Raw genomic sequence first — 11565 nt, forward strand, 5'->3', positions numbered from 1 at the left:
GGCCCAAGGGGGGGCCATGACCCTCAGGATAAGGGGGGGAGCACGTGTCTAATCTTGGAGGGGTTGCAAAGGGGGGGGGTCCCGTGCCTCCCAGCATAAGAGGGCTCCCATACAGACTGGGGGGACCCGTCCTCCCCAAAGACGGGGGGGGTATCCCCATGCAGCTTGGGCAGAGGGAATGCAAAGGAAGAAACCCATGACCCCCCAGGATAAGGCGGTCCCCCATGGAGCCTGGGGGGGTCGCAGACCACCCCAATGCAAACAGAGGAGCCCCGTAACCCCACCCCAGAATACGGGGAAGGGGGGGGGAACACCCCTCTTCCCCAGCCGCATCCAGGCCCGTGTCCCTTTAAGACCCCCCCAACCCCGAGTTAAGCCCCGCCCCCGGGGGCGGGTTACGTGGAGGGGGCGGGGCACAGCGATCGGCGCGCGCGGCCATGGCGGTCTTGGGCTACTGGGACATTCGCGGCGTGAGTGGGCTGGGGGGGCTGCACCCCCCCCCCGCCCGGGGGGGCCCTTCTCCTGGGGAGGGTGCAGAGGCCTCACCCCCCCCTTATCCCCCCCCCCCCTTGTATGGGGTTCCCCCTGCGCTTGGGGGAGGGGGCTGTGGGGGTTCCCTTGGTTTGGGGGGGGCTGCGGGGGTGCCCCTGCACCTGGGGGGGGTGGGCATTGGTTTTGAGGGCACCCAGTGGGTTGTGGAGTCCCCTGTGCCTGCGGGGGGGAGGTGGCTGGGGGTACTGGGGCGGGGGGGGGGGCGGCTCTGCCTCCTCCGTGCCTCAGTTTCCCCATGGCGGGGGGGGTGGGGGGCATTTTGGGGGGAGTCTCACTGGTCCCTGACCCCCCCCCCCAAGCTCGCCCACGCCATCCGCCTGCTCCTGGAGTACACCGAGACACCCTATGAGGACAAGCTCTACAGCTGCGGGGAAGGTGAGGGGGGGGGGGGGAGACTAGGGGGTCCCCACACCGCCCTCAAGCTCTCTGGCTTTTGGGGGGGACACGGCATCATCCAACACCCCCCACGTCCTTTCAGCTCCTGACTACGACAAGAGCCAATGGATCAACGAGAAGGAGAAGCTGGGGCTGGACTTCCCCAATGTAGGTGATCTCGAGCTGGGGGGTGGTGGGGGGTGGTTATGGGGGGTGGGTGCCCTGGTGGCCCCATGGCTTGACGTCCCCTCCAGCTCCCTTACTTCATTGACGGCACCACCAAGCTCACGCAGAGCAACGCCATCATGCGCTACATTGCCCGCAAGCACAAGATGTGTGAGCACTGTGTTGGGCTTGGGGTTGGAGCTGGGTTGGGCTTGGGGTTGGGCCTGGGGTTGGAGTTGGGCTGGGCCTGGGGTTGGAGTTGGGTTGGGCTTGGGGTTGGAGTTGGGTTGGGCTTGGGGTTGGAGCTGGGTTGGGCTTGGGGTTGGATTTGGGTTGGGCTTGGGGTTGGATTTGGGTTGGGCTTGGAGTTGGGTTTGGGATTGGGCTTGGAGTTGGGTTGGGCTTGGGCTTGGAGTTGGGTTGGGCTTGGGCTTGGAGTTGGGTTGGGGGGCACCCCTCCAGTGCTGACATCTCCCCATCCCGCAGGTGGTGAGACAGAGGAGGAGATCCTCCGTGTGGACATGCTGGAGAACCAGATCATGGATTTCCGCATGAGCCTGGTGATGGTCTGCTACAACCCCGACTTCGTGAGTGTGTCCCTGTGCTGCGGGGTTGGGTGACCATGCCCGTGCCGAGGTCCTCCCTGGCCATGCCTTGGGTTGCGTCAGCATTGGCGACCCCACGTCGGGAAGGTGCTGTTCCCTGGGGTGGGGGGACCAGGGTGCTCAGCCTCACCCCTCCAACCCCTTTGTCCTGCAGGAGAAGCTCAGGCCGGGCTACCTGGAGCAGCTCCCGGGGAAGCTGAAGCTCTTCTCCAACTTCTTGGGGGACAGAAAGTGGTTTGCGGGGGAGAAGGTACCGCTGGGATCCTGGAGGGGGGCGGCAGGGGCTGGGGAGGGTGTTTGTCCCCACACTGATCCTCACCATGTCCCCCTCCCTGTCCCCAGCTCACCTTCGTGGACTTCCTCATGTTTGACGTGCTGGAGCAGAACCGCATCTTCGAGCCCAAGTGCCTGGAGCCCTTCAAGAACCTCAAGGACTTCATGGAGCGCTTTGGGGTGAGCGGGGCCACCCTGGGCATCACCCTCCCCTCCCTGGGGGAGGACCCCGGCCCCTGAGGGCACCCAGGGGTGAGGGGTGCCCCGGTGGGATGGGTCCCTGATGGTCCCCTTGCCCCCCCAGGCCCTAGAGAAGGTGGCTGCCTACATGAAGTCCAGCCGTTTCCTGAAGATGCCCATCAACAACAAGATGGCCAAGTGGGGCAACAAGAAGGAGTAGGGGGCTCAGCGTGGGGCGAGGGGAGCTGGGGAGGGGGTCCTGACCTGACCCCCCCAGCACCCTCCACTGTGGGGTGGGTTGGGCACCACTGGCTTGAAGCCCCCCAATACAATAAAGTGCTTTAGATGTGGTTCTCTGAGCCCCCCCTCCGAGTGCTGCGGTGTGGGGACGGGGGTGGCTGGGGGGTGCGCCAAGCTTGCTCCCACCCATTGAGGGGGGCTGGTGGGTGTGGGGTGAGTGGGGGCATCCCTAACCCAGTAGGCATCGCTGCCACCCCAGCCCCTCCCTCCCTGGTTTGACTGGGGTTTGGGGGGGGGCACGAGCTCAGCCCTGTGCTGTCCCTGGGGCCCCCCCCTCCCTTCTCATTAGCACATTCCTGCCTGCTAATGAGGCAGTGCTGACAAAGGCGGGGGGGGGGGCTTGGTGCCCTGCCACCCCCCCACGGCGCAGAGCTGGGTGGGCTGGGGACAGCCCTGTCCCCTGGGCCCCTCGCTGCCACCACCCCCTGGGCACGGGGGGGGCTGCCCAGCATGGGGACCCAGAGATGTCCCTTGGGTGCTGCTGGGCAGGTCCCCACTGGGGGGTGGCACGCTGTGTCCCCCTCCCTGCCCTGTCCCCCTCCCTGCCCTACTGGGGTGGCCCATGGGTGACACGGGGACCGGGGTGCTCCCCCCACAAACCCCAGTGCTGTCACTCTCTTTATTTATTACAGCAGTCGCTTTACATTTTGTGGAGTGCAAACGGGTTTTACCGTGCCCGGCTCCCAGGGGGGCTGCCTGCCCCCCACTTCCCCACGGAGGGTCTGGCAGTGCATTTCCCTGGGGGTGGGGGGGGTCCCCAAGAGCCCTTCGGTGCAGTAGGTGGGGGGTCCCAGCAGCCTTGTGTGATCAGTGGCTTTGGGGGGGACGTGTCCCCTAACCCCCAAGGAGTGGCTCTCTGTCTTGGGGGGCCAGGTGGGATGGTGGCTGTGGGGTCCCCCCCGTGCCCCCCCAGTCCTGCAGTGCCCGGGGTGCTCCATCCTGGGAGGCGCATGGTGGGGACAGCGGGGGACACGGTGGTTCAATCCCTGGGGCCCATCTGCAGAGAAGGGGAAGGGAGAAACGTTGGGTGGGTGGTGGGGGAGCCCCGGGGTGGGGAGGGGGCACGGGACTGGGGGTCCCTCACCCCCAGGGACATCTTGACGGAGGAGAGCTTGAAGAGGACTCGCCGCCACTCCTCGGGGCAGACGGCTTGCAGCTCTGTCGGGCTCATGTGCAGCAGCTGGTGCCCCGCCAGCACCCCCAGGCACCGCACCGTGCTGCGGACGGACAGACGGTAAGGGGTGAACGGGGCTTGGCCCCCCCCCCCCAAATGGAGCCATAGGGGTTGGGGGGCTCAAGGGTCCACCTACATCCGCGAGAAGCCCTTGTCCTTCAGCCAGGCTGTCACCTCCGCTGGCGAGGAGTTGGGGTGCAGGTTGGGGGGGCTGTCCTGGAGCGGGGGACAAGGGGAGGGGACAGCGGGGTGGTCCCCTGCTACCCCCTCCTGGTGGTGGGGGTGCAGGGAGGGGAGGGGAGAGGGGACACCCACCTGGCTGGCGCTGTGCCCCCCGACATGCCCGTGCCCCCCGCCGTGCCCGTGCCCCAGGGGCTCCAGGATGTTGCTGGGGATGTAGCCCTTCTGCCCCCGGCTGTCCTGCACCAGCCACCACTTCTTCTGCTGGTCCAGGACCTAAGGTGTGTGGTGACAAGGCGGGGGGGGCAGCACCCTGCTGTCACGCCCTTCTAGGACCCCCAGCAGGCAGGGTGGGGGTCCCTGCTCCCTCCTCCCCAGGAGCACCCATGGGGGGACCCCCTGGTTTCTACCTGCAGTGTGTCCCCCATCCTGACGCTCAGCTCCTGCGGGTTCCTGCCCTGAAACTCGTACAGGGCTCGGACCAGCCCCTGGGCAGGGAGGGGGGCCCTGGAGATGGGGAGGGGGGAGCATAAGCATCCAGCCGGGGGCCAAATCCTGCCCCAGCCCTCAGCATCTGCGGGGCAGCAGGAACACTTACACTTGGGCAGGATTGTCCCTCCGGCTGGTGACGGGTGACTGTGCAGGGAGCAGAGAGAGGGGTGGGTGTTGAGAGCGAGTTGGGGAAACTGAGGCAGGCGGCAGGACATCCCGCCCCCGTGCCATACCTGCTCCATCGGAGGGGGCAGCCACCCATCCGAAAAGACGGGGATGTAGCGGGGCACCAACTCGCTGTTGGGGTACTCTGCCCTGCAAAGGGCAGGGAGAAAGCCAAGGTGGGTGGTGTGACCCCCCCTACCAGGCTGGACCCCCCGCTTTGGTGTCGGGGGGCTGGACCCCACCTGCTCTTGTTCCAGGCCATGCCCAGGGACTTCCAGGTGCTGTAGTTATTCTGGTGCAGGGTCTTCTCCAGCAGCTCCACTGTCTCCGGCACCAGCAGCGGTGCCTCCACCGCCGGGGCCAGGCTGGGGCTGGGGCAGTGGTCCAGGACCTGCTGCAGGCAGTGAAGGAGCAGCACCCCCATACCTGCCCCCCCCAGGATGGGGGGGGGGGGAGGGCTGCTCCCCACCCTGCTCACCGCTGGGTGGGGGGTTGGGACCCGCTTTTGGGGGCACTCACGAAGGAGAGAGCTGTGAAGATGAGATGCAGCAGCTCGGAGGGGTCCGGCTCCCGGACATGCCGGTGGGTCCTTCCCTGCGTGGAGGGGAGAAAGGGTGTCCCCACGCAGCCCCCCCCATCCCCACGAAGCCCCCCCCAGCCTGGCAGTGGAGCAGGCAGGGGCAGGCCAGGGATGCCCACCGGCCGTGGGGTCGCATCCAGCCCAACGGGACCTACCACGAGGTTGAGGCCATATTTCACCTTCTGGAAAAAGTCCATGTAGTCATCCTTGGAGGGCAGAGCTGGAGGGGCAGAGAGGGGGGGGCTGGCACCGGGATGGACACCCCCCCGGACCCCTGCCAGCCCTCAAGGGCACAACCCTCCTGCACCACCTTTTTTGTTCATCTTCTTCTTCTTCTTCGTGTTGGTGGTGCTGACCAAGCCCAGGGCTGTCTTCAGCTGGACCACAAAGAGCTCCAGGTCGCTCAGCACGTGGTTGAGGACCTCCTGCGGGAGCAGGATGGGACCCGGTGGGTGCCAGCACGGAGGGCTGGGGTGTCCCCATCTGAGGTGGGGTGGATGTGGGATGGGACTTACGACATCTCGGTCCACATTGGACATGACCTGGTCCGGCGGGTTGGTCCGTGGCATCTGCTGGCTGTCTGGCAAGCCTGGTGACAGCAGAGGGTCCCAGCTCTGCTCCCCACCACCCCACTCCCACCCCCTGCTCCTGGGGAAACTGAGGCATGCTCCAAACCCCATCCAAGACTCACTGTAGTCCGAGGAGGGCAGCCCACGCTGGGGGGACGCGTGGAAGTCGGGCGCGGGGGTCTCTGCCCACCGCTCCGGGGCCTTGTAGGGACCCTGAGCGTACAGGGGGGGTGAGCTCTGCGGCATGTCCAGGCTGCTCCTGGGCAAGGAGGAATGGGGAGGGGAGAGCTGAGGGGGGCTGAGCCTGGGGATGGGGTACGGGGTGGGGGGGGGTGTCTGTGGGGATGGGGTAAGAGAGGGGGTCTGAGCCCAAGGATGGGGTATGGGGGTCTGTGCCCATGGGCATGGGGTAGGAGGGGGGCTGAGCCTGTGGTAGGGGGGTAGGAGGGGTGCTGAGCCAGGAATTGGGGTACTCGGGCAAAAGGGGGGGTCCACCCCCATGGAGGTTGAGGGGGGTCTCCACCAAGACGCAGGAGGGGAGCAGGCAGAACAGGGTCTGCGCCCTCAGGGAGGGACTCTTTGGGGGACATGGGGGCAGCGTGGACTTATCCTTCACCCACAGGGAGACCCCCCGCAACTTGGGGGGGCAGACTTGGGGGACCAGGCCTGGCTGTCCCCAGGGAGGGAGTGAAGAACCACGTACCCCCTTACCTGTGCCCATACTGACTCCTCTGCTCCTCCTTCCACTGCTTCACCAGCTTCTCCAGGCTGCTCTTCAGGACGTCTGCCTGGCACAGACCCACCATCATCAACCCCCCCATCCTGGGGTGCCCCCCCCGCTCCTTGCCCACCTTCAGGGCTCACCCCCAGATGCTCGCAGTGGAAGAGCAGGACGCTAGTCCCCGGGGGGCTCTGCTCCTGCACGCTGATGGCCAACACCGAGCTGTAGCCGCAGATGTCCGGCACGGCTGAGCACCCCTGCACGCTGCCCAGTGGGTAAGCCTCCAGCTCCTCCTGGGCGGGGGGGAGGGAAATGGGGTGCTCAGCCCCCCCCCCGAATGGCTAACCGGGGTAAAGGGCTAAGGGGATGCAAGGGTTATAGGGGTGCTAGGGCATGGGGGGCTTGTAGGGTTGTGGGGGCGTAAGGGTTAATGGGGGGTGGTGGGGTTATTGGGTGGCATAGCCAGGGGAATACCAGGCTTTTGGGGGTGCTGAGGCTGGGGGGGGGGGTGGCATGGGGTAGGGTTGTGGGTGCCAGCTTGTAGGGGTGCAAGGGTTGGGGGGTGGCAGGGTTTATAGAAGGAGTCAGTGTTACAGGGGTGCAAGGGTTGTGGTCGGTGCCAGGGCCAGGGGGGTGCCAGGCCTGTAGGGGTGCAAAGGTGGGGGGGGGGTACCGGGGTTATGGGGGTGCCGTAGCTGGGGGAATACCGGATTTGGGGGAGGGAGTCGGGTCCAGGGCAGGTGTCATGGCCAAGGTGGGTGCTATAGCCAGTTGGGTGCTAGGGTTAGGGGTACAAGGTGTGTGCCAGGGCTGGGGGGTGTTGAAAGGCTGATGTGCATGCTGGGGTGAAAGGGGGGTACCAGGATTAATGGGGTGACATGGGTGGAGCGGGTGTTGGGGCCAAGGGGGGGGTGGAAGGGCCATTGTGGGGGGGGATGCCAGGGTGATGGCGGTGCCAACGATGCAGGGGGTGCCACAGCTGGGGGAACACCAGATTTATGGGGGTGCTGGGTCCGGAGTGGGTGCCATGGCCAAGCTGGGTGCCATGGCCAGGGGATACCAGGCTTCGGGGGGGTGCCCTGGCCAGGGGGTACCTTGCTCTCCACATCCCTCAGCATCAATTCCTGGTCCTTGACTTGCAGGATGAGATCCTGCCCCCAGACCCGTCCCTGAGCCTCCAGCACCTTCAGGCGTGCCAGGCAGTCATCGGTGCTGCGGATGTCCCTCTCCAGGCGCACCGTGAGCAGGTGCTGGGGGGGACACAGCACCAGGTGTCACCGGGTGTCCTGTCGTCACCCCACACGCTGCAAACCAGGGGCACTCTGGCAAGGTTGGGGGGCTTGGGGCAGTTTTGGGGGTCTCCTACCTCAACGTGGTGCTGGAAATCGCTCTGGGGCTTGAGCAGGATCTGGCCGTAGTCCTTGCGCTGGTCTGCAGGGGCATGCAGGGTCAGGGGACGGGGACAGGTTGGGGACAGGAGCAGGGGGGTTTTGGGGTGCAGCCCTCACTCACTGTAGATGCTTTTTCCGCTGGGGCGGGCAAAGCTGTTGGACCGTCGGAGCAGGGAGCTGTTGTCATATTCACTCCTGGATGGACGGACGGAAGGAAGGAAGGACAGACCTTTGCACCCTGCAGCATGATCCTCTCTCCCCACCCAGCCCTCGGGGGTCCCCAAGGTGGGGACACCCCACCCTGCTGGGTACTCACCGGGACGGGGGATTGCTCCAGCGGCCGAAGGGGTCTCCCATCTTGCCGAGGGCGGCTCGATCCTGCTACGGGGTCCTGGGCTGGGCACGGTCCCTGTGTCACCCCCAGTGTGTCCCCAACCACCTGGGGCTCCTCCCATGCCATCCACCCCCTCCAGGATGGTGGCATCGCCCCTGTCCCCAGCAGGACCCCCCTTCCCCCCCATCCTGCCCCATCCCAGCCCCGTGGGGTTCACCCAGCGGCCAGAACCAATCCCCCCCAATGTCACTAGCTGGGGTTCCTGTCCTGGGGGACACCCGGGTGCCCCTGCTCACCCCAATCCTGGTGTCGCTGACTCGGCCGCCCAGGCTGGAAGTGCGCAGCAGAAGGTGGCGCGGGCGGGGGCAAAGGCTTGACGTCGGCACCGCACCCGCCTGCTCTTTGCCCGATGGCGTCTGCTTCAAGGCGGGGGGGACGACGACGGTGGAGGGGGGGTACAACCACCTGGCACAGCCGCCACCACCCCACTCACCCTGGGCTGCCCACCCTGTGGCAGGGCTTGCTCGTCTCGGGGGCACCCAGGTGGGACTGCAGCCCAGAATGGGCCGAGTGCCCCCCACCCCAAGGCCAGCCTGACCCCCCCCCCCCCCGGGGTTGAGCCTTGGTGACGTTCCACATGGCAGCACCCAACCCTCTCTGCCACAGCCCTCTGTGCCTGTGCCTGGCAGGTAACCCTGGGCTCACCCCGAAACTCGGTCGCCGCTGGGAAAACCCTTCCAGGGTGGTTTGTGCCAAAGAAGGAGCTGGATCCGGCATGCACGTCCATGACTTGGGTTAAGGCTGGTGGCAGCAGGGTCACAGTCCCCAGCACCGTGGGGTCACCCCTGCCACTGCGTGTCCAGCCCTGCTCCATCCCGCAGGGTCCCTTTTGCAGGATCTGTCCCTCGGCCCCCCCCAGGAGCACCGGGGAGAGCTCCGGCCCCAGTCTGTCCTCCCTGGCCGGGGGACACCAGGTGGTTGGTGCTCCCCGGGGCTCGTGTCTGTGGGACTGGGGGTGACCCGCTGGCCCTCGTCCCTCCGGCACAGTGAGGCGGGTTTTGGGTTCGTTTTGAGCCTTTTGGCTTCTCTGGGCTGGTCCTGGTGCAGCTTGGGGGGGTGTGATAAGTTGCCTGGGCTGTGGCCACTGTGGCCACCGTGTCCCCGAGGGCATTGCTGGGTGTGTGGGGTCCCATCTGCCCCCCCCCCCAGGCCCGCAGGCTGTCACATCCCAGCTGACCCTCTCTCTCCTTTTTCCTTCCAGGTTTTTGGGGCCAAACTGGCCCCACCACAGAGGGACCCCAGCACCCCGCACCCCAGAGCATCACACGGAGCAGGCAGTGACACCCTTTGGGAGTATTCAGGGACCGTCGGTGGACAGGTACGAGCAGAACCGAGGGGACAAGGTATGGGGGGGGCGGGCTGGGAATGGCCCCCCAGGGAAAGAGGAGGGGGTGTAGGGGTTGGGATCGTGCCTCAGTTTCCCCATTTCAGGGAGGGGCAGGGTGCAGTCCCCATCTGCGACCACCAGGGGGCAGTACGTCATCACGTCGCCCCTGTCCCCAGATGTGTGACCCCCCGCCCCCAGATGTGAAGCTCCCCCATATATAGGGCCCCAGATGTGCAGGGTCCCAGATGCGCCTGGTGCCACCGCAGGTCCTGCTGGCACTGCCGACCCTACCGGGGTGCCTGGCACTGGGGACATTTGGGTGACACTTCTCGGGGTGGGGGGGACACAAGCGGCCGCCTGCTCTGTGGCATCACGGTCCCTGTGGGAGGTTTGGGGTTACAGCCCCCAGTAGCTCAGCACCCCCTCCCAGTAGATATACTGCTGTGGAAGGGAATTGGGGGGATCCCCTGACATGGTCCCCCTGTCCGCTCCTCCCTTCTCAGGGACCAGGCACCCTGCCTGGAGGGGGGGGCTTGGGGAGAGTTTTGGGGAGCAAAGTGGGGGGTCTCTTGGGATATGGGCCAAAACGCCCCCCCCCCCCGCCCTCCCCCCGGAGGGCCCTGTCCGGCTCTGGAGGCAATTTAAACAGCATTTGGGATCCATTTAGGATCGTGGGTGCTGGCTGGCTGGAGCGTGCTTGTCCCTGGACCACTCCCCAGTTCACCCAGTACCACCCACCAGCCAGTGCTGGGCCACATTGGGGTGCAGTGCCACCACAGCACCCCACGGGGAGCCAGTCCACCCAGCACCCCTTACTGGGAGCCATGGGGGTAGGTAACATCGGTGCCACAGGATCCCCAGCTCTGCTGGCTCCCTGCACCACCCAGGGCTCTCAGATGCCTGGGACCTTCCTGGTGACAGTCCCCAGCACCAGGGTGGCCTCGAAGGCGTGACGAGCTGCGAGGAGGAAGCAAAGTCTCTGCAATGAGGACAACAAACCCCATCGGGCACTTGTTAACCGAGGACGCCGGCAGCACTGGCTGAGCCCCAAATTGTGCACCCTGGGGTGTCTCTGGCCACCCCAAGCTCCCCCTGCACCCAAGCCACATCCCAGGGCTTGAACCAAGGCACCCCAATACCCCCCGCCGTAGCCGTGCCACAAGCTTGGCCATGCCTCAGTTTCCCCAGCTGCATCCCACCCCCTCTCCGGGCTTGGCTGTGGTGCAGGGGCTGCGTCAGGCTGGAGGAATCCGGCTCCTTCCCTGGCTCTTTATGGCAATCATGAGTGTGGGGTGGGCTTGATCGCCCCCCCGGCAGCACCCAAGGCATGGGGAGGACTATGGCCCATCCATGTCCACCCCTTTGCAGGGACAGGGTGCTCACCCCACCTCTTCCCACCTCCTCCCAGTCACCCCACTGGGTAAGCTGGGAATGGTGCCGGCTGCAGAAATATTACAAAACCCCCATTTTTTTTTTTTTTTTTCCCCTCGATTCCTGGCCAGATGTGACACCTCCGTGCACAGCCCCACCGTGTCCCCCTCGCCCTTCCCCAGGCTCAGGAAGTCCCCAGGGGCCACCAAACCCCTTGGGAAGAGCCAGGAAGGGACTCAGAGGCTTCTCCCACCTCTCCAGCCTGGGGTGACACTGAAGCCATTTGCCAGTTCAGGTTTAGAAACCTCCAGTGTCAAAATGTGCTAAATCAGTGAGTTGACCCCAAAACACAGCTGTTCTGGGGAGGAAAATGGCTCCATTCTGCACCCCCTTTTCTGCCCTGTAAAGCTCCTGGGTGGGGGGACACCCACACCCACCAAGGGAACAGCCCTGGGGACACAGCCTGATGCCCCACACCAGCCATCAGCCACCCGCACTGTCCCTAACGGGGACGCAGGATCAGGCCCTACCCCAGGGGCCACACGGGGCCGGTGCAGATTTCGGGGTACCCAGGCAGAGGGGCACCACAGAGCCACCGGTTCCTGGAATTACCGGTGACACATCGCTCCCGGCCAGGTGCCACTGGGGCCACGGTCCCGGAAAACAGCTGTGGCTCCGGCTGCTGGGTGCCGGCCAGCGGCACAAACCACCAGCCAGCCTGGATCCGTCCCCACGTCACCGAGGCGAAGTG

The 11565-nt window shown here is 65.8% G+C and overlaps 2 protein-coding genes and 1 long non-coding RNA gene across 3 annotated transcripts; 2 read left to right on the forward strand and 1 right to left on the reverse strand.

The window, feature by feature from the left end:
* The first annotated feature begins 356 nt into the window (after positions 1–356).
* Positions 357–2509, forward strand: LOC128154775 (glutathione S-transferase Mu 1-like). Its single transcript, XM_052815841.1, has 8 exons — positions 357–470; positions 852–927; positions 1031–1095; positions 1182–1263; positions 1579–1679; positions 1852–1947; positions 2040–2150; positions 2275–2509. Exons 1-8 carry the CDS (start codon positions 438–440, stop codon positions 2368–2370), a joined length of 660 nt encoding a protein of 219 aa, XP_052671801.1. The 5' UTR covers positions 357–437; the 3' UTR covers positions 2371–2509.
* A 546-nt stretch (positions 2510–3055) lies between these two features.
* On the reverse strand, positions 3056–8119 carry EPS8L3 (EPS8 like 3). The gene is made up of 19 exons (XM_052815825.1): positions 8039–8119; positions 7844–7917; positions 7698–7762; positions 7426–7581; positions 6475–6624; positions 6322–6398; positions 5733–5869; positions 5557–5630; positions 5352–5466; positions 5197–5261; positions 4981–5055; positions 4704–4852; positions 4530–4611; positions 4403–4440; positions 4215–4311; positions 3940–4080; positions 3761–3840; positions 3535–3667; positions 3056–3447 (listed from the first exon to the last, which is right to left on the reverse strand). The coding sequence occupies exons 1-19, from the start codon at positions 8077–8079 to the stop codon at positions 3430–3432; spliced, it is 1767 nt and encodes a 588-aa protein (XP_052671785.1). The 5' UTR covers positions 8080–8119; the 3' UTR covers positions 3056–3429.
* LOC128154760 (uncharacterized) lies at positions 6496–9446 on the forward strand. The gene is made up of 4 exons (XR_008239419.1): positions 6496–6606; positions 7474–7578; positions 7876–8007; positions 9318–9446. It is a non-coding gene; the product is annotated as an uncharacterized LOC128154760 (long non-coding RNA).
* The last annotated feature ends 2119 nt before the right edge of the window (positions 9447–11565 follow it).

Source organism: Harpia harpyja, chromosome 19, assembly GCF_026419915.1.
Source record: "Harpia harpyja isolate bHarHar1 chromosome 19, bHarHar1 primary haplotype, whole genome shotgun sequence".
NCBI classification, from domain to species: domain Eukaryota; kingdom Metazoa; phylum Chordata; class Aves; order Accipitriformes; family Accipitridae; genus Harpia; species Harpia harpyja.

What these genes read in the sequence shown, in the direction of transcription:
- LOC128154775 (XM_052815841.1), top strand. Translation starts at nt 438, where the DNA reads ATGGCGGTCTTGGGCTACTGGGACATTCGCGGC. An exon ending in GCTCTACAGCTGCGGGGAAG is followed by an intron (nt 928 to 1,030) that starts GTGAGGGGGGGG and finishes ACGTCCTTTCAG; the next exon opens with CTCCTGACTACGACAAGAGC. An exon ending in TGGGGCTGGACTTCCCCAAT is followed by an intron (nt 1,096 to 1,181) that starts GTAGGTGATCTC and finishes CGTCCCCTCCAG; the next exon opens with CTCCCTTACTTCATTGACGG.
- EPS8L3 (XM_052815825.1), bottom strand. Translation starts at nt 8,079, where the DNA reads ATGGGAGACCCCTTCGGCCGCTGGAGCAATCCCCCGTCCCG. An exon ending in ATTTCCAGCACCACGTTGAG is followed by an intron (nt 7,582 to 7,697) that starts GTAGGAGACCCC and finishes TGTCCCCCCCAG; the next exon opens with CACCTGCTCACGGTGCGCCT. An exon ending in CCAATGTGGACCGAGATGTC is followed by an intron (nt 5,467 to 5,556) that starts GTAAGTCCCATC and finishes CTGCTCCCGCAG; the next exon opens with GAGGTCCTCAACCACGTGCT.